The following is an 18,941-nucleotide window of genomic DNA, read 5'->3' on the forward strand; positions in this document are numbered from 1 at the left end:
GCCCATGTCTAGAGGATTCAGAGAGGAAATCCCTCGTCTTTACATGAAGCTGAATAAATGCTATGTTCTTATGTCACTCTAATAGGAAATTTCAGAATTTTTTTTAAAGGTTTCTTTTATTTATTTGACAGAGACACAGCTAGAGAGAGAACACAAGCAGGGGAAGTGGGAGAGGGGGAAGCAGGCTCCCTGCAGAGCAGGGAGCCCAATGCGGGGCTCGATCCCAGGACCCTGGGATCATGACCCGAGCCGAAGGCAGAAGCTTAACCAACTGAGCTACCCAGGCGCCCCAAAATTTCAGAATTTTAAACACGTGGGAGAAAAAATTCTGTAATGATAACTGAAATCACTTTTTAAAACATGCCCAATACATTTTCAAAAGATCCATTAAACTCAGGTTCAATTTGCTATAATTTAATAGCACACCATATACTTCCAAACTGATAAATACTTACACATTGTCTTCCAGACAGATTTTGGGTCCCACCACATTGGCTGCTCCACTTGCCATTTTAAAAGCAAAATGCTTCTCAGGGCAAGCTTTTGAGATTCCACATTTGTATCTGGGGGGTTTTGTAGCTTTGGGGAGAAATGTTTTTAAAAAAGTATTAGTAGACTCTATAATCAGTTTGTTTCATATCTTAAACCAGAAAGAGCATTATGTAAAAACACCAAGATATATGTATCTTAAAATACATACAAAACAAAAAACAGAACTTCCTAGGAAACAAGCTAATAACTGACATAAATGAATCAAGTAATTGATCTTGATGAAGGTAAATATATTTGATTACTTTTTTATTTTTCTAAAGTTTTTAATTTAGCAAACAAACACTATTACATTAGTTCTAGGTGTATAACAGATTCAACAACTCTACATGTTATTACGCTAAGCTCACAAGTGTAGCTACCATCTGTCACCATACAACACTATCAAAATACAACTGATTATATTTTTTACACTATAGCTTTTATTCCTCTGACTTGTTAATTTTAAACGTGGAGTTTATTTCTCCTACTCCCTTTCACCCATTTTTGCCCATCCCCCAACCATCTCCCTTCTAATTATTTTTAAATTTTTTTTAAAATTCAGGATGGGGAGGGGCACCTGGGTGGCACAGTCGGTTAAGCGACAGACTCTTGGTTTCAGTTCAGATCACGATCTCAGGGTCGTGAGACTGAGCCCCGCGTGGGGCTCTGTGCTCAGCCCGGAGCCTGCTTAAGATTCTCTCTCCCTCTCCCTCTGCCCCTACTGCTCGTGCTCGCTCTCTTTCTCTTTCTCTCTCTAAAATAAATAAATACATCTTTTTTAAAAAATTCAGGATAGGGGAGGTTTTGAATTGCTACTTTACATTTCTAGTCCATATATGCACAATACATCATTAACTCTAGAACGAGTAAAAAGCCTAACACATCACTGACACTGAATATCTGCTCACATTCTAGTTCTAACGAGGAATTCTTCTTTCACACATTTTCTGCACTTATACTACTGACACTAAAAACACTAATAAAATATCCATTATGAATACCAATATATACCAAGAATATTAAGCTGTCCAGTCAAATAGCATCCTTATAACTTAAAAAGTTCTAACTCAATTTTGCTCAAGTTGAAATCTCTCCATTGTTTGATTTTAAGTGCTCATATGCCTAAGATAAAACAGAATAAACTGTGTGCAAAATATTGACATGAAATACTTACAACGCGCAGCAGTGTCCAACGCTGACCTTGCTAGGAAAAAAAAGAAAAGATTGTCTTTGTTAGAAGGAATAAAGCTATTGTCAAATATCCACTTTTTAAACATATTTGGAACTAACAGACTTATAAAATAAAAAGAAAACAATATCGCTCTTGAGAAAAAGCGTGAAAGTAACTTTAGGCGACAAAACTCACTACAAACAATTATGCAGAGGAATTATGGACGGTAGTATTTTATTACTGATAGAACATTTTATTCTTTCTTTACATTTTATTTTTATTTCTAGTTATAATTTAAATCCCAATCAGAAAGATACTCTACAAACTTAATTTCTTTTTAAATTTATTTTTCAATTTTTTCCAGCTTTCTTAAGACATAATCAACACATAACATTCTGTAAGTTTAGGTGTACAATATGTTGACTTGATACATCTGTAAATTGCAAAATGATAACTAGTATTAGCTACCACCTCCATCCCATCACATAGTTACCATTTCTCTTTTTGTGGCAAGAACATTTAAGATCTACTCTCTAATCAACATGCAAGTATATGATACAGTTATTACTGGCTATAATCACCATGTTACCTTAGAGATCCCCAAACTTGTTACTCTTATAACTGGGAGTTTAGACCCTTTGAGCAAAGTCTCCCCCCTACCTTCCTCCCAACCCCTGCTAACCACCATTTTACTGTTTCTCGGGGTTTGTCCTTTTTAGATTTCACACATAACTGATACCATACGCTATTTCAAACTTCCCTTTAAATGACCTTAAATATGCACTTGGTGACTATTACAGTGTTTAAAAAGTTGATCCTGCTGTACACAGAGTTGTGTACACATGCATGTGAAGTCCTGGAGAATATATATAAACTTATCTTGGTGGTTAGGCTAGGAGATTCGGGGGCGGGGAACACAAGAGGGACGGTGGTGGTGAGGAGTTTAGTTTCTCTACAATAGAAATGTATTGGGTGTAATAAACAAAATAAGGTCAATTACTAAGCCTTTTATAATTTATCAGTCCAAGGAAGCCAGAACCTTATGATCAAATCTTAACTTTAATGTAGCAGATCTCAACCTGGCCATCTACACTTAGAGCTTTTTAAAAGCACTAACATCTGATCCCAGTCTAGGGGATCACAGTTCGGATCATCGACAGTACTGTGGGCAGCCACTTCCCCATTTGGCTAATAGGTACGCGGTGTCACAAATATTTGTCAGCTGTTTGACTATAAATAGTCACTGGGTTTTTAGTTCTGTACTATTTTAGATAATTGAGAATTTCCTGTAAGTCCAGAACTCAAACTGGAAACAGAAAGTTAAAGCTGAAAAATAATATGTAAATGTTTAAAAAGAGAAAAATGACCAAGTAAAATGAAGGCTCACTAACTCTATAAAACACTCAAAATATTACATGCCACTGAAGTCATAAAAGCAATGGAGTAACACAGAGAAAGTCTAATGCATGAAATAAAGCAAAAAATCAAGCCTTATCTCTAAGTACGAAACATATTCATGGATAAGGACAAAGACTTGAAGGAAAAAAACAAGACCACTTAGTAAATTAGAGTGCTGGGACTACTGGGCTCGTTCTTTCAGTTTCCTTAATTATGGCACAAAAGTAAGGGAAACATCAATTCTAGAGATCATCTGGGCCAAAGCTCTCACTTTTGTAAACAAGAAAATGAAAGCCCAGAGAGTGATTAGCAGCATCAACACTAGGTATTCTCAACTTCACTTTGCCCCGAACAAACGCATATCATCAGACTCAGGTGTTAAGATATTTACAGAAAAACACTGTTCAAATCAGGAATTCTGGTATGCCTAACTTATGGTAACAAGATACGGGAAGACAGTGGGGTCAGAACAGGGGTAATGTAACAGAGCTCCTTCATATATGCTGGGTACTCTTATCGAGTACTTTTGCATGTATTACTGATTTAATCATCATCCCTGTTTCAAAGAGAAAGAAACTGGGAACTGAGAAGTTTACTGATTTGATTTGTTTCAAGTCATAGTTAATAACTGGCAGAGATCGTTTTCAAAGTCCTATTTCACTCAAGCACCCAAACTCCTATTGAGTTGCAAAATGGGAAATGTCTGAGGTCCTCTGATCACATGCATAAAAACTGCTAGTCCTGCTCAGGGCAGGAAGCCAGGATAGGGAGCTTTCAGAACAACCCTTCTGACTGCAGAGGATTCAAGACTGAAGACAAGGAGTCCACAAGGACCAGGATGCTGCTAAAGTAATCCAGGTAAAAAGGCATAGCAGCTGGAACAAAGGTAATGACTGTGGGTTTGAAACAAGTAGACCAGTTCAGAACGACTAAGGAAGCAACACTGATGGGACTTGAGAATGGACCAGATGGAGGGATGATGGAAAGGGAGCAGTCAAGTTTGCCTCTTGGACATTTGGCTTTAGAAGCCTTCATTTATTCATTCACATGAACCAATGAACAAAAACACCATGTCTGCACTCAGATGCTCATAATCTAGTGAGGAGATAGGGGTAAGGAATGGGTTCTTTGCTGAACCTGCCAATTTTAGATACTTGGGAGACAATCCAAGTGGGAAAGTCTCAAAGCCACCCTAAATGAGATCTGGGATGAAGATATAAATGGGAAAGTTAACAAAGGCTACCCAGAGAGGCCTCTGGATTTAAAATCAGAGGGCTGATTAGAGAATTTCGAGACATCAATAATCAACTAATGCTCAAAGAGGAGTGTGGCTGAGCAAAGGGAGGTAGAAGAAAAGCCAGGGATGAGCCTATAAAATGGTCAAACTAGTTTGCTTGTAAAACTTAAAGAGATTTAAAAAAAAAAAAAAAAGGTAAATGCTATTTAATTCAAAAAACGTTACTGGGATAGGATTTGGGGAAAACCAGTTTTTTTAATCATTAGGCTTTTAAATACTAACATCACCTCCATTTACTCTGTGTAAGAATAAAGAGAAAAGAGGTTAAAGGTTTAAAAAAAAAAAAAAAAAACAAATAGGGGAGCCTGGGTGGCTCAGTCAGTTAAGCATCCAAATCTTGATTTCAGCTCAGGTCACACACCATCTCAGGGTCGTGAGATTGAGCCTTCTGTCAGACTCCGCACTCAGCTCAGAGTCCACTTGAGATTCTCTCCCTGTGTACCTCCCCCGCTCGAATGCACACATGCTCTCTCAATAAATAAATAAAATCTTTAAACAACAACAAACAACTCTTGGAAAGACTTTTCTTCCCAGACCAGATGAAAACTAATTTTTATCTAATATTTATCAAAACCAAAAGCCCTCTACTGAGCCTGCAATTCTGAGAATTTTAACACCTGAAAGCCAAACAGCTAAATTTTCACAAATAAAATGGGATGTTCTCCACATGTAGAGTAGGGGCACAGCAGGCCAGCAAAAATCCCTCCTTCCCTGCCACTTGTATTCTTCCAACTACCGTGACAGCTTTAATTCTTAATTTCTTCCAATACATACAACTTTTCACTTGAAGGAACAATAATAAACATTTTTTATTTGGTTTGCACTTTTTTCAAGTTTTATTTAAAATTTTTTATTTTAGGGGCACCTGAGTGGCTCAGTCGTTAGGCGTCTGCCTTCGGCTCAGGTCATGATCCCAGGGTCCTAGGATCGAGCCCCACATCGGGCTCCCTGCTCAGCGGGAAGCCTGCTTTTCCCTCTCCCACTCCCCTGCTTGTGTTCCCTCTCTTGCTGTGTCTCTATCTGGCAAATAAATAAAATCTTTAAAAAATAATAAAACAAAATAAAATTTTTTATTTTAAGAAAATAAACAGCCAGGCACCATTTTTACTGTGGAATAATCATGAATTATTCAAGATTAAGTTGCATCAAGATAAACTGAGATTTTGTACAGTTTAGATATAAAATATCTCTGGAAAGCTAAAGAAGCTCACTGACTGCTGAATCTTTTACATTAACTGAATTTAATTTTCAAATTACCAGTTGTTTTTATGGCTTATATGACTGAACAATTCTTAATAATTTAAAATGACTGAAAAACAAAGGTCTCCAATATCTATGAAATAAGTACCATATCAAATAGAATTAGAACACTTACTTTCTTCAAGAAAAAAGTTAATGGCTTAATCATTATTATCTACTCTTATCAGATGAGCTGAGAAAATGAATTCACCTGGAATTTTTTTTTTTTCAGATTTGGATTTCATCAATGAATGCCGTCCAATAAGTCAAGCTACAGAAATCAGAACTATTTCATAATTTAGTTTTTAATAATGTCAAGTAATTTATGCATATACTATTTCAATGGTTTAAATCCGAGAGTAAAAATAAATCAACTCAATAGAACAGTAAGTACTGCAGTTATATATGCAAAAATAATTTGGAATGTGTTTAGTACATTCACTAGTTGTTAAGTATCCATGCTGAAAACTAACACTGTGTTAAAATGCAATCATAACTAAAACTCACAGATTGTATCCATGTTGATACCCTGGTTGTGACACTGTAGATAGTTTTCTAAGATGTTACCAATATGAGAAACTGTGTAAAGGGTATGCAGGATCTCTTTGTATTACTTCCCATAAATGCATGTGCATCTACCTACAATTATCTCAAAAAGTTGTGTGAAAAGCTTGTTTTTAAAAAATCACAATGTATTTTAGTAATTTCAACTAATTGTGAGCAAAATTTTCATCATATTCTAGAAATAGTTCATATTATTTTTCTACAGTAGTACTATACAATCAACCTAAATCTAAATTTATAGAACTATCAAGTAAGCTATTATATCAACACACAGAAAAAAAAGGAAAAATTCACCACCAATACAACTGTAGTTCACCTCATGGGACCTACTAGTATACGGATTATAGAAACAATTCTAATGTTGAGTTAAACTTATCGCCCTTTGGTAAACTGAGTTAAATGCTAAGCAAATGGCAAAGACAACCCTATCTTCATCTTTGCCCAATTATTCTGTGATGAGAATTAAAACAAATTAAATTTTCACCAATTCAATAAATTGGAATCCAATAAGGTTTTGTGGATACAGTGTAAGACTTCAGATATGATAACAAAATAAGCCATCTGTCCTAAGAATGTGTAAATCAAATACCTAAAACACACACAATAAAACCTTGCAGATTCCGAACATTAGGAAAAATCAAAATGAAAATTAAGAGACAACTATCCCAGTTAAAATAGCTCAGCATCTGTTCATAGCTGACTACAAGTGGCTTTTCAATTAATATAGTTTTAAATGAGTCCCACTTTGGAAATATTCTTCCTTCCCATGTAAAAATCCTGATCCTCAATCACTTACATCCATTTTCCATCCAATCAGCATGTACTGTCTACATGTACGGCCCAGCGCTAGAGCCGGGTGAAGCACCAAGGTGTTATTGCCCTTAAGATTCATTCTCTAATAAGGGAAAACAGATACGTGGAAAATAAAAGACATTATACAATGTAAGGCAGAATAAAATGAGTGCCAAATTGAGATATAAGTACTATGCTTTAGGAACAAACAGTTCAAAAAAGAAACTACACATTCTAATAGGAAAAGGGGGAGGTTCAAATATAATTTCTCTCAAGAAGGGGCATTTATGCAGTTCTGAAAAATGAGAAGGATTAACGGAGGAAGGGGGGCTGAGAAAGATGTGCAGTGTGAGGAATCGGCATGAGCAAGGCTGGGGTGTGGGCCTACAGATGCTGTGCAGACCGGCACAGCGAGTGCAAGGCATGGGGTAAGGAGGGGAGGGGCAGAGGCGGGTGAGGGTGTGAGCGTGCCATCCTAAGTAGGGACTCTGATTTTACTCTCTAGTTGTCAGAAGTACCAAAGGTTCATGAGTGTTAAGAGAACTGCTCTGCAGCGATGAAACACAGATACCAAGGACGAGAAACAGACATGGAGCATCCCTGCAATGCTTACACAGACGGTCCAGACTAGAGATGAAGAGCCAAACTAGGGCGAGCGTGGCTGTGGATTCACCCAAGCCTCTTCTCTCTGAAAACACTGGGCCTGTTCCCAAAGTAGTTTTTTTTTATGTGTACCAATGGTCCCATTGCCTTCCTTCTTTCAAGGACCCTCTTTTTCTTGTTTGTTCAGTCTCATCCCATTGACTTGTAATTCCCTGAATCTTTGCCCAAAGCCTATAGACATGCGAGTCTCTACAGTACTTCAAAAAAGAAAAAAAACAGTGGTGCCTGAGTGGCTCAGTCGTTAAGCGTTTGCCTTCGGGTCAGGTCATGATCCCAGGGTCCTGGGATTAAGCCCTGCATCAGCCCGGCAGCGGGCTCCCTGCTCTGCGGGAGGCCTGCTTCTCCCTCTCCCACTCCCCCTGCTTATGTTCCCTCTCTTGCTGTGTCTGCCAAATAAATAAATAAAATCTTAAAAAACAAAACATTCAACTTGCTTCTGCCACAATCTTCTTCCCTTACCATAAACCTTTCTTTTTTTTTTTAAGATTTTATTTATTCATTTGACAGAGAGAGACACAGCGAGAGAGGGAACACAAGCAGGGGGAGTGGGAGAGGGAAAAGCAGGCTTCCCACAGAGCAGGGAACCCGATGCGGGGCTCGATTCCAGGACCCTGGGATCATGACCTGACCCGAAGGCAGACGCTTAACGACTGAGCCACCCAGGCGCCCCACCATCAACCTTTCTTAGGTGACCTGGCCATACACATTGTTTCCCCAGTGACCCTGAACAAGTCCTCAAAGGCTTCAGTGTTTTTCTGCCCCAGTATTCAACCGCAACCAGCTGTGATCTCAAAGGACACCAGGCTGGCCTCTTCGTAGTTAACAGAAGACAGAAGTCACATTATCACTGTACTTTGTAACGACTACTATATACTGAATCCGTGTGTGTGTGTGTGTGTGCGCGCGCGTGTGTGTGTGTGTGTGTATTTTTTTTTTAAGGGGCGGGCAGAGGGAGAAGGAGAGAGAGACACCTAAGCAGGTACCACGGCCAGTGCAGAGTCTGACAGGAGGCTGGATCTCACGACCCTGAGATCATGACCTGAGCCAAAATCAAGAGTTGGACGCTTAATCGACTGAGCCACCCAGGTACACCCCTGGATACTCCATTTTAAAATGGGTATTGAAAAACAGATGGTTCAGGAGGAAAATAGCCAGTACACTGAGAGGAATGGTTCAAAGGGGGGGGGGTGGGGGTGGGGATTCCATAATTGGAGAAGATGAAAACTTACAAAAAAAGATGTCCTGAAAGAGTATGACTGCAGTTTAACTATTTGAGAGCTCCACTGGTGTGGAAGGAACTCCAACAGATAGATCAGTGCACTGATACTACTGTGGAGTATAAAAGACAGAATTCAGTGCAATATAAAAAGTACTTTTAAGTAGTTATTGCCAGAAAAGTCACCTGAAAATGTTTATAGAGAAATTGATGATTACACACCAGAACTGTCTAAAGCCTTGATACTCAGTACGTGGGTCTGTGAGTAGAAACCTCAGCATCACCTGGGAGTTTGTTAGAAATGCAGACTCTCAGGCCCCATTCTAGACACTGAATCCGAGTCTGTATACCAAGATCCTGGGGAGATTCCTTTGATATTAAAGCTGGAGGACCACTGGTTTAAGGGAGTCTTGAAACTAGATGTGAGAAGAAGTGAACGAGGTCTTGGTATCCCTTCCAAATACTAATTTATGGAAAGCAAAACTCCCTATTCCAGAGATCTCAAAGTTGTTCCAACAGACTTCTGTCTCATGGGTCAAAATACTATTTCTAGGTTTCATATTCTCACTTTTCACGCATAATTTTTAATACCTTAAACAACGCTTCAACCAAAGCTTATTCAAACATTTCAAAAGTTAACTTATTTTACTAACTTAAGAATATTTTAGTTAAAGTAGCTTACAATGGTATGTTTACAATATAGCATTAAATAAACTGGCAAAGAGAAAAATGATGCAGAAGGAAATAAGGGTAGGAAAGCAAGATGGATTTCTGTGGCTGGTATTTAAAATGCATTATCATGACTCCACTTACTAACTGAGGGCTAGATTTGGTTCCAAGTTTTCTAGCAGCCGACTAGAATAGCATCTGATATCTTCCAGAATATTCATTTAGAACGCCATGAATGAAATAGACCCCATTAAATCTATTCCAAATGTTGAATAGAAGATTCATGCTTTATACGGAATTAATTTTAAGACTTCCTACTGCGTATTTTAGAATATTCTAATGGATCACACTTACTGACATATTTACACTTTCTTTTCTAGACAGACTTAAACAGCAGAGTGACTTGACGCTGATAATTGGTAAAAATTTATAGACAACCAATCAAAAACAAGATTTAAGGGGAAAAAAATGGAACTTACCAAATAGATTTCCTAAACTTGCATCCATTTTTATTTCAAATACTTGAGAAATAACATAAAATGTCAGTAAAAATACTGCCACAGCTACCACCAACTTTGCAGCACCTAGAAAGGGGCAGAAATAATTCGGCATGAGCTCCTGAGACCACAGAACTTTTATGAATGCATTTTCATGAAAAATTTAAGTTTATAAAAAGATTTCTTAAAACTAGTAAGTTTTATCTATTGGATCTTAATTTTACTTGAGTTACAACAAAAACTGCACCCACCATCCATCAAGATAAGGGATTTTCCTGATTAAAGAATTATCAGATTGGCTAGTAATCCAAACACAAGACTGCTTGACTCATCTGCCTAGTTTTCTCATGAAAAAACAAAAACAAAACCAACAACAAAAAACCAAAACTACACAAAAGTATCATGGCAAATGGAACACCATCATCAAGTATGTGGGTTGACGCATTCCTAACCCTTTCCAAATACAAAGGGCAACACTATACAGGGATAATCCAAAAACGCTGGACCTTGTGGAGATACTACAGCAACACCAAGACGCTAAGTAAGGAACTCTCAAGTGACATATAACAGGTTTACTGTCCTATCACCATCCTATCTCTTAGAGCTACACAAGCGCTCCTGCTATGGCGAACAACAAAGTATTCATCCTTACGCTTATCCTCCGGGAATCCTAGAGGACTTAATCTAGCACCTATCGCACATGCTTCATAGTGCAGCTACATGATAAGCTCTATCAAGACACACTTGTAGACTTTCATACCTTTCCACCTTTAATCATTTCTGAGTGCCTTACAGAGTTAGCACTGCCAGCTACTAGCTAACTAATTGCTTAACAGGAATCGATGACTTGTCTTTTTTCTCCATAGGTAGGCAAATCTAGGAAAGGAAAAAAAAAGTGCAAGACAGGAAAGGAAATGGAAAATGACAAGGAAGAAATATCCTCCCTCTCCCCTAGGATCTCAGAGCATCTCATTAGGTTGTTCAATAATACTAATATTTGCCTGTACCATCTCCATTCCCCTCTTACCAAAAGTTTAATTTATATTGATCTAAAAGAGGTAGATGGGATCAGGAGGCATCTCTCCACCCTTAAGGACACAAAAGCCCAGAGGTCAGGCAATTGCGCCCGATTACAAATAACATCGCAGCAGCAGAAGGCCCAGAATCCAGGGACCCTGATGGGGCCCAGTGCTTGGTACAGTACTCCATTCTAGCACCAAATTACCACATTCTCCTAAAGCACTACCAAAACTCAACTCAGTGGGTAAGGAAGAGTAAAAAAGGAACTATATGTTCGCTCTAATTTCCTAAACCTAAAGAACTAGGACTACATCCTTCAAGGAGCGGGAAGAGAATGAACTGATGCTCTCAAAGGGCCAGTGATGCTGAGAAGTGCTGGTTTCACAGAGCTCCGCACTTCTATTTAGAAACACTCTACAAACACAGAAATGAGATGGCAGTGAGGAAGCCTCACTAACCTAATCAATCTCCGCACCTGCTGTGTCCGACCTTCTCCCCGCCAAAAATCACTTACTTTCAAAAGCAACTACAAGTTGCCTACATGTTTAGTGCCTAAGAGAGCAAAATTCCAATAGGCTTTGAGCTCTTGCCCCCAAGGATCTAGCAGAGTGCCTGGACATAGTCATTCCTCTCAACAAGTGTTTGCTAAATAGATGAATGTTAAGAGGTGACACATTCCTTCTTGATCACTTAAGACCCAGGGCTGCAAGACTGTGTATCATATGACAGTCTTAACCACTCATTTCCTAGCAATCATGAGCATGTGCAACCAGAGATAACTTTTCCCTGCCCCTTAGAGCAGCTATATGAAACCTTTAGCGTTTAAGATTAAAATATTAAAATGAATGAAATATCAAGGTTATAATACATGAAAGTTCTAGACTAAATTCAATACGAAGTTAGACCTGAGCCTACACTAAACAAACTGTATACAACATATACATCATATATATGCATACATACATACATATATACGTTTGTGTATACAATACACACACACACCATTTACTGAGTACCTTCTATAGAGCTAAATGCTTTATAAGCATAATCGCATTAGCACAGCTTTCCAGTGTATTATTTTCATTTTACAGAAAAGAAATCAAGGCTGAAAATTTTTTGGTCACTTGCCTAAGGTCACATAACTAGTTACTGGCAGAAATGAGTCTTCACCCAAGACCTAGTCACTGGCACTGGACCCTCAGAGGAACTAAGAGGAAATAAAAGCTCTAAGGCAGAGAAAAGTTCGAGATCGAGAAATGAACTGGTTAACAGAATAAACAGATGGCCCCAGAAAGGAGCAGGCAGGTAAATACTAGCACAGCCTCCATAATGCTAGAGTTCTAGAACTTCTGTTACAGAGGGGTCTCCTCCAGAGCTAGTCACCGTTCAACTCTGGACCTAAAGGGACCTGACCATACCACACCATAGTGCCCATTCTTTTTTTTGGGGGGGGGGTGGGGTTAAAAATTTTAATCCTTTCAACTTTACAAGGTTTTTGTTTTTTTTTTTATTTTTTTTATTAACATATAATGTATTATTTGCTTCAGGGGTACAGGTCTGTGATTCATCAGTCTTACACAAGTCACAGCGCTCACCATAGCACATACCCTCCCCAATGTCGATCACCCAGCCACCCCATCCCTCCCACCCCCCACCACTCCAGCAACAGTCAGTTTGTTTCCTGAGATTGAGTCTCTTACGGTTTGTCTCCCTCTCTGGTTTCGTCTTGTTTCATTTTTCCCTCCCTTCCCCTATGATCCTCTGTCTTGTTTCTGAAATTCATCCTATCAGTGAGATCATATGATACTTGTCTTTCTCTGATTGACTTATTTCACTTAGCATAATACCCTCTAGTTCCATCCACGTCATTACAAATGGCAAGATTTCATTTTTTGATGGCTGCATAATATTCCATTGTGTAGATATATGAATGGATAAAGATGTGGGGTGTGTGTGTGTGACACACACACCACCCCACATCTTTATCCATTCATCTGTTGATGGACATCTAGGCTCTTTCCATAGTTTGGCTATTGTCATAGTCCCCATTCTTAACTTCCCATGAGACTCTCTCTTCTTTCTAGCCATGGACTGCACTAATCTGAGTGTGTCCCTATTTTTCACAAACCAAAAAGCATACACTTTAGACACTGTTGCCTTACTATAAAAATAAAGGCTATGAGAATATTTCAAAGCAACTAGATTTTCTTAAATTAGAAAAGATTAAGCACACTAAAGGCAATAAATTAACAGCTAATCTCTCTTTGCTCATCAAAACCAACCCCTTCAAGACCAATACTAGGAATACTGGTAAACATAAAATAAGTACTCAGTGAATATTTATCAATTGACCTTGGAATTGGAGAATCAGAGAAATGAACTAAATGAAATCAGAATCAGAGAAATGAACTAAATGAAAATTTAATTTCAACTAGAATGAGTGTAGTCGTGTGAGGAAGAGAAAACTTGATTATTTCAATCACTATGTTTAATTACTGTACTTTTAAAATCATGTGGAGACATGTGATCATCAGTAGTCAGTCCTGCCGTATTCAAAGATCATTAAAAAAAAAAGACATTGTAATATGTTTTTTAAACCACAAATAAGCTCTTAAGTTTCTGGGAAAATTTTCCTTCAACAACTGAATAGCTACTCAAAAAAAGGACAGTTTTGTAGGGGTCCAGATTTCCAAATTTCCACAAGGGCATCTGTGAACCCTGGTATCTCTGCTTAATGAGTATGATGTTTAATCACCTGCACCTGATTCCACAAAATGACGACTGAAGCAAGAAGTCTCGTTTTGTTCACCCACCTTGACTTTAGACACTTTTTAAGAGATGCCCCCCCCCCATAGGAAAATACTTGGCTTGCTGGTGAGAAGATGATAATTACAAGAAAGACGATCTCGATTTTGAGAAATTACAAGTTACCTTCTATGCTGGAAAGTATAGAAGTAGAAATTTCTACATAGTAGAAATTTCTACGTAAAGTGTGCGTTTCGTCTAGGGCCTTGGCTGTGCTGAAGGGAGGGGAGGCACTGGGAGAACACACTTTCACAGTCAAGGCAAGAAGAGGGCGTCAGCCTCTCCCAGTATTTATGCATCTTTCTATAATGTTTAAAGATAGTTACCTTAACACTATGAACATCGAGCTATGTTTTGCAATTTCCTCAATATGCTTATCTTAGACATAACCTCACTTAGGCAGATTGAACTCGAACCAGCAAATATTCACTTAAGCAAACATACATTTTACCGAATTGTTCACATACACTAGTTTCGTTTCCAGGTAAGTACATATATAGCAAAGACGTAAGCTTCTTCTAAACTTTATGACTTATTTTTCTCAAAAAGCAAGAACTTAGCAAAAACAAAAATCAGTCTCCTTAGGTTGTCAAAATTGTTACTTATATGGGCATTTTATTCTATTAGGCAAATAAGCTTAATGTATAAGAACATAAACATTAAAGCCATAACTTAAAAAAATTTCATATAAATAATTTTCACAAAAGTCTGTCCAATTTGTGATTTACTGACTACATAAAAAAGTAGGCGAAGTAGTGATTTAGTCTGTTATGTATCTGCATCAGCTTTGTTCTTAATATAGAAAAAGATTACTTACGCTCTCCTTTAGCCATTTAAATAAACAAGTTATGTGAAAAGTAAAACTATTTCTACTGAATTAAGTATCTTACCTGCTACCCTCATGTTTCGTTTTTCAGTCTATGGCACTTTTCATTAAACAACCTCCTAAAATCAAAAGAAAAGGCAAACATCATTAGGTCTAGAATGAGCATTCCTGCCTAGATTGAGTTTGACTTGAAGTATATATAATAACCTAATTAGACAAATGTCATGACATTTGTGTGTGTTTCCCTCCTAGGAAATTACTCAAGATAGGTGAAATTTTAAAAAGAAAATGAAAAAGCAAGTAAATGAGTTTGATAGGAAATTCATGCAGAGGTTTAACTAGACAGCTGCCTCAGTCTACTCCACCTATGGTATAGGAAAGGAATTCAAAAGAAAATTTTGATTAATGAATCTGAGACCTTTGTTTTAGATTGTCCTTGATACCGATGTTTCAATGCTGATGTCTGATCTAGTAATTCACAGAATGTTTTAAACAAAAATAGCAGCACACCCCTGAAGGACACAGAAAGGAAGTGAACCATCCAGTTTGTTCATTCACCAGTAAGAAATAGACCAGGGTGGGGGTGGTGAGCATCCAAGGACCAGTGTTCATAGGAGAGCTCCCTTTCTTCTGCCCAATTTCCCCTGAAGAAAATATCAACATTTAAACTAATAGCAAATGGAGCATTATTGATTTCTTTTCCTCTGTTATCTGAACACCTTGCACATAATACGAAAAGCCAGTGTTATCAATCTATTTAAGCTAACTACTTATCCACAGGCTAGGGAAATACTAAAAGGAAACAACAGATACTAAAGTATCCATAAGCCATCACATAAAAGCAGAAAGGAAAAAAAAAAAAAATCCTTGGCTTTTCAAATGAAACCCATGACTGGTTTTAAATCCTCTTTTGACTTCCAGCAAAATGGAACACTACACTCACAACACTCACTTTCCTCCCAGTTAATATTCCAAAATAACTTCGCTCTTATCTGAATGTGGCCTAGAAAATTTCTTTGGAAATGGGTAAGCAGTTGGGCAGATGCATGCTGTTCTTTTTCACTACTTCCAACCCCGCAGAGGACCCCTGCGCCAGCGAAGTCACCACCTCACAAACCCCCCCCACTGGCACTGTCCCACAGGCCTGCTTCTACACTGATACTAACAGGACCACAATAAGCGACTGCAAATGTCTAGCGGAATTCATGTTTTCCATTAAATTTCTGAGAGAACATTTCATAAAATCTCTAAATTAAAATCTCATAAAATCTCAGCCTAACGCATTTTTAATTAGTTTGCTTATGACAAATTAATGACGCAAGAGTGTAGATCAGCATAAGGAAAAAGTATCGAATATATTTGAGAGCATATCAAGGAACGTGTTTACAGTATGCTAATTCCAAGTCATTCCTAACTTGTCTTCTTAGGATGACATTTAAAAAACAAAGAAAATCATTACATATAATCATCTCAAGGAGAAAAAAGCAGAAATTTCGTGGAATATACCTGACATAAACCTCAGGCTGAACCTCCAACAATCAAGCAAGGATAAAAGAGCTTCACAGAAAATTAACACAACAGTAAAAAAGTAAAAAGTCCTGGGCTAGAAATTCACAGCTCTTGAATCCAGAAGCAACAGGTGGAAGAATCTACAGTTTTTCTGATACATTCATTAAAAAGGTAGAGATACAGAAATTGGAGCTATTTACCAAAACTAGAATACTGGTGGTAGGAAGAGCACTTTTAAGATAGACTAGAAAGGAACAAAACCAACAGAACAGAGAGCCCAGAAATGGACCCTCAACTCTGTGGTCAACTAATCTTCGACAAGGCAGAAAGAATGTCCAATGGAAAAAAGTCTCTTCAACAAATGGTGTTGGGAAAATTGGACAGCCACATGCAGAGAATGAAGCTGGACCATTTCCTTACACCACACACAAAAACAGACTCAAAATGGATGAAAGACCTAAATGTGAGAGAGGAATCCATCAAAATGCTTGGGGAGAACACAGGCAGCAACCTCCTTCACCTCAGCCGCAGCAACTTCTTACTAGAAACAGCACCAAGGGCAAGGGAAGCAAGGGCAAAAATGAACTATTGGGATTTCATCAAGATAAAAAGCTTTTGCACAGCAAAGGAAACAGTTAACCAAACCAAAAGACAACCAACAGAATGGGAGAAGATATTTGCAAATGACATAGCAGATAAAGGGCAAGTGTCCAAAATCTATAAAGAACTTATCAAACTCAACACCCAAAGAACAAATGATCCAATCAAGAAATGGGCAGAAGACATGAACAGTTTTCCAAAGAAGACATCCAAATGGCCAACAGACACATGAGAAAGTGCTCAACATCGCTCGGCATCAGGGAAATCCAAATCAAAACCTCAATGGGATACCACCTCACACCCCCAGTCAAATTGGCTAAAATTAACAAGTCCGGAAACCACAGATGTTGTCCAGGATGCGGAGAAAGGGGAACCCTCCTACACTGTTGGTAGGAATGCAAGCTGGTGCAGCCACTCTGGAAAACAGTATGGAGGTTCTTCAAAAAGTTGAAAATAGAGCTACCATACGACCCAGTTAATTGCACTACTGGGTATTTACCCTAAAGATACAAATGTAGTGATCCGAAGGGGTACATGCACCCCAATGTTTATAGCAGCAATGTCCACAACAGCGAAACTATGGAAAGAGCCAAGATGTCCACTGACAGATGAATGGATAAAGAAGATGTGGTATATATATACAATGGAATAGTCTGCAGCCATCAAAAAAAAAAAAAAACCACAACAAAATTTTGCCATTTGCAATGATGTGGATGGAACTAGAGGGTATTATGCTAAGTGAAATAAGTCAATCAGAGAAAGACAAGTATCATATGACCTCACTGATATGAGGAATTCTTAATCTCAGGAAACAAACTGAGGGTTGCTGGAGTGGTGGGGGGGTGGGAAGGATGGGGTGGCTGGGTGATAGACTTTGGGGAGGGTATGTGCTATGGTGAGCACTGTGAATTGTTAAGACTGATGAACCACAGACCTGTACCCCTGAAACAAATAATACATATGTTAAAAAAAAAAAAAAAAAGATGGTACGAAGGGAAAAATGAAGGTGGGGGGTATCAGAGTGGGAGATGAACCATGAGAGACTATGGACTCTGAGAAACAAACTGAGGGTTCTAGAGGGGCGGGGGGGTGGGGGAATGGGTTAGTCTGGTGATGGGTATTAAGGAGGGCACAGACTGCATGGAGCACTGGGTGTTATACACAAACAATGAATCATGGAACACTACATCAAAAACTAATGATGTAATGTATGGTGACTAACATAATAAAATAAAATTTAAAAAAAGGAACAAAACCAAAAAACCTCTGATAGTACCTTTGCTCCCCAAGAGTGTAGTCTAAGTCAAAACAACAAGTTTCAGTGTTTTAAATAAATGCTCAAACCCAATCAGGCTGCTAATGTGTAGAAGTGCACAATCATCTGAGAGTATGCTGCAAGGAGGGCCACCCCAATGCCCCTCGGCCACAGAACAGTATGTGACCTAGACTGCAGAAGAGAGCCCACATTAGGATCTCAGACTGACATCCAGAATTTCTTTGAATACCTTGTCATTTAAACATTTTCTTTAACCCAACTACCTACGTTACTCTAATTTGGTCAAGTTTTATTAAAATCAGGCCTGACTCAACAGGCCTCAACCTAGAATTAATCAATTTGAGGACAACAGATAAAAACAGAGATCAAGTGATACTTTCATTCTCTCTTTAAGAAGTAGACTTGAGTTACAACAGGTGAACGACAAGAACACCATTCTATTTCAACTAAATAAGCCATAAAAACAATTATTTACCGGGAGGGGAAGGTCTTGTCAATTAAAATAAACTAGGTAATGCACTCAGCAGTGCTTTTTGTACACATTCTTATTTTATGTAATCTTCCCAGGAGCCCCCTAGGTGTAGTGCGTGTTTTGATGGCATTAGAAATGAGATCAAAGGGTTTGTCTCAAGTCATACAAAGGGTTAAGAAGCTGATAGTACAAATACACTTCCCTCTCACCTCAGGAGCTCACTGACATACTCTAATAGAAGCAACTTGCTGACCAAATTCCATGCCAATCAATGTGGCTTTTGTAAATTGCTCAGGAATTTGTTAACCTCTGCTGCCAACTAGCCACTCCAGAGATCTGACAGTTTATCAAAATGATTAAGCGCACATATTAAAACACCCCTCCAAGACAGAAAGC

At 38.3% G+C, this 18,941-nt stretch overlaps 1 protein-coding gene across 3 annotated transcripts in view; it reads right to left on the reverse strand.

The window, feature by feature from the left end:
- Positions 1 to 18,941, reverse strand: part of FAM3C (FAM3 metabolism regulating signaling molecule C) — a 54,100-nt gene that overhangs the window by 25,422 nt on the left and 9,737 nt on the right. For all 3 annotated transcript variants that reach the window (XM_027574333.2, XM_027574332.2, XM_027574334.2), the window contains 4 exons: positions 14,753 to 14,807; positions 10,020 to 10,124; positions 1,706 to 1,735; positions 456 to 579 (listed from right to left, as the gene is read on the reverse strand). In XM_027574333.2, coding sequence (XP_027430134.1) covers positions 456 to 579; positions 1,706 to 1,735; positions 10,020 to 10,124; positions 14,753 to 14,765 — 272 coding nt within the window. In that variant the 5' untranslated portion in view covers positions 14,766 to 14,807. The remainder of the gene's footprint in view (positions 1 to 455; positions 580 to 1,705; positions 1,736 to 10,019; positions 10,125 to 14,752; positions 14,808 to 18,941) is intronic.

The sequence above is a fragment of the Zalophus californianus genome, chromosome 12 (genome assembly GCF_009762305.2).
Source record: "Zalophus californianus isolate mZalCal1 chromosome 12, mZalCal1.pri.v2, whole genome shotgun sequence".
NCBI classification, from domain to species: Eukaryota; Metazoa; Chordata; class Mammalia; order Carnivora; family Otariidae; genus Zalophus; species Zalophus californianus.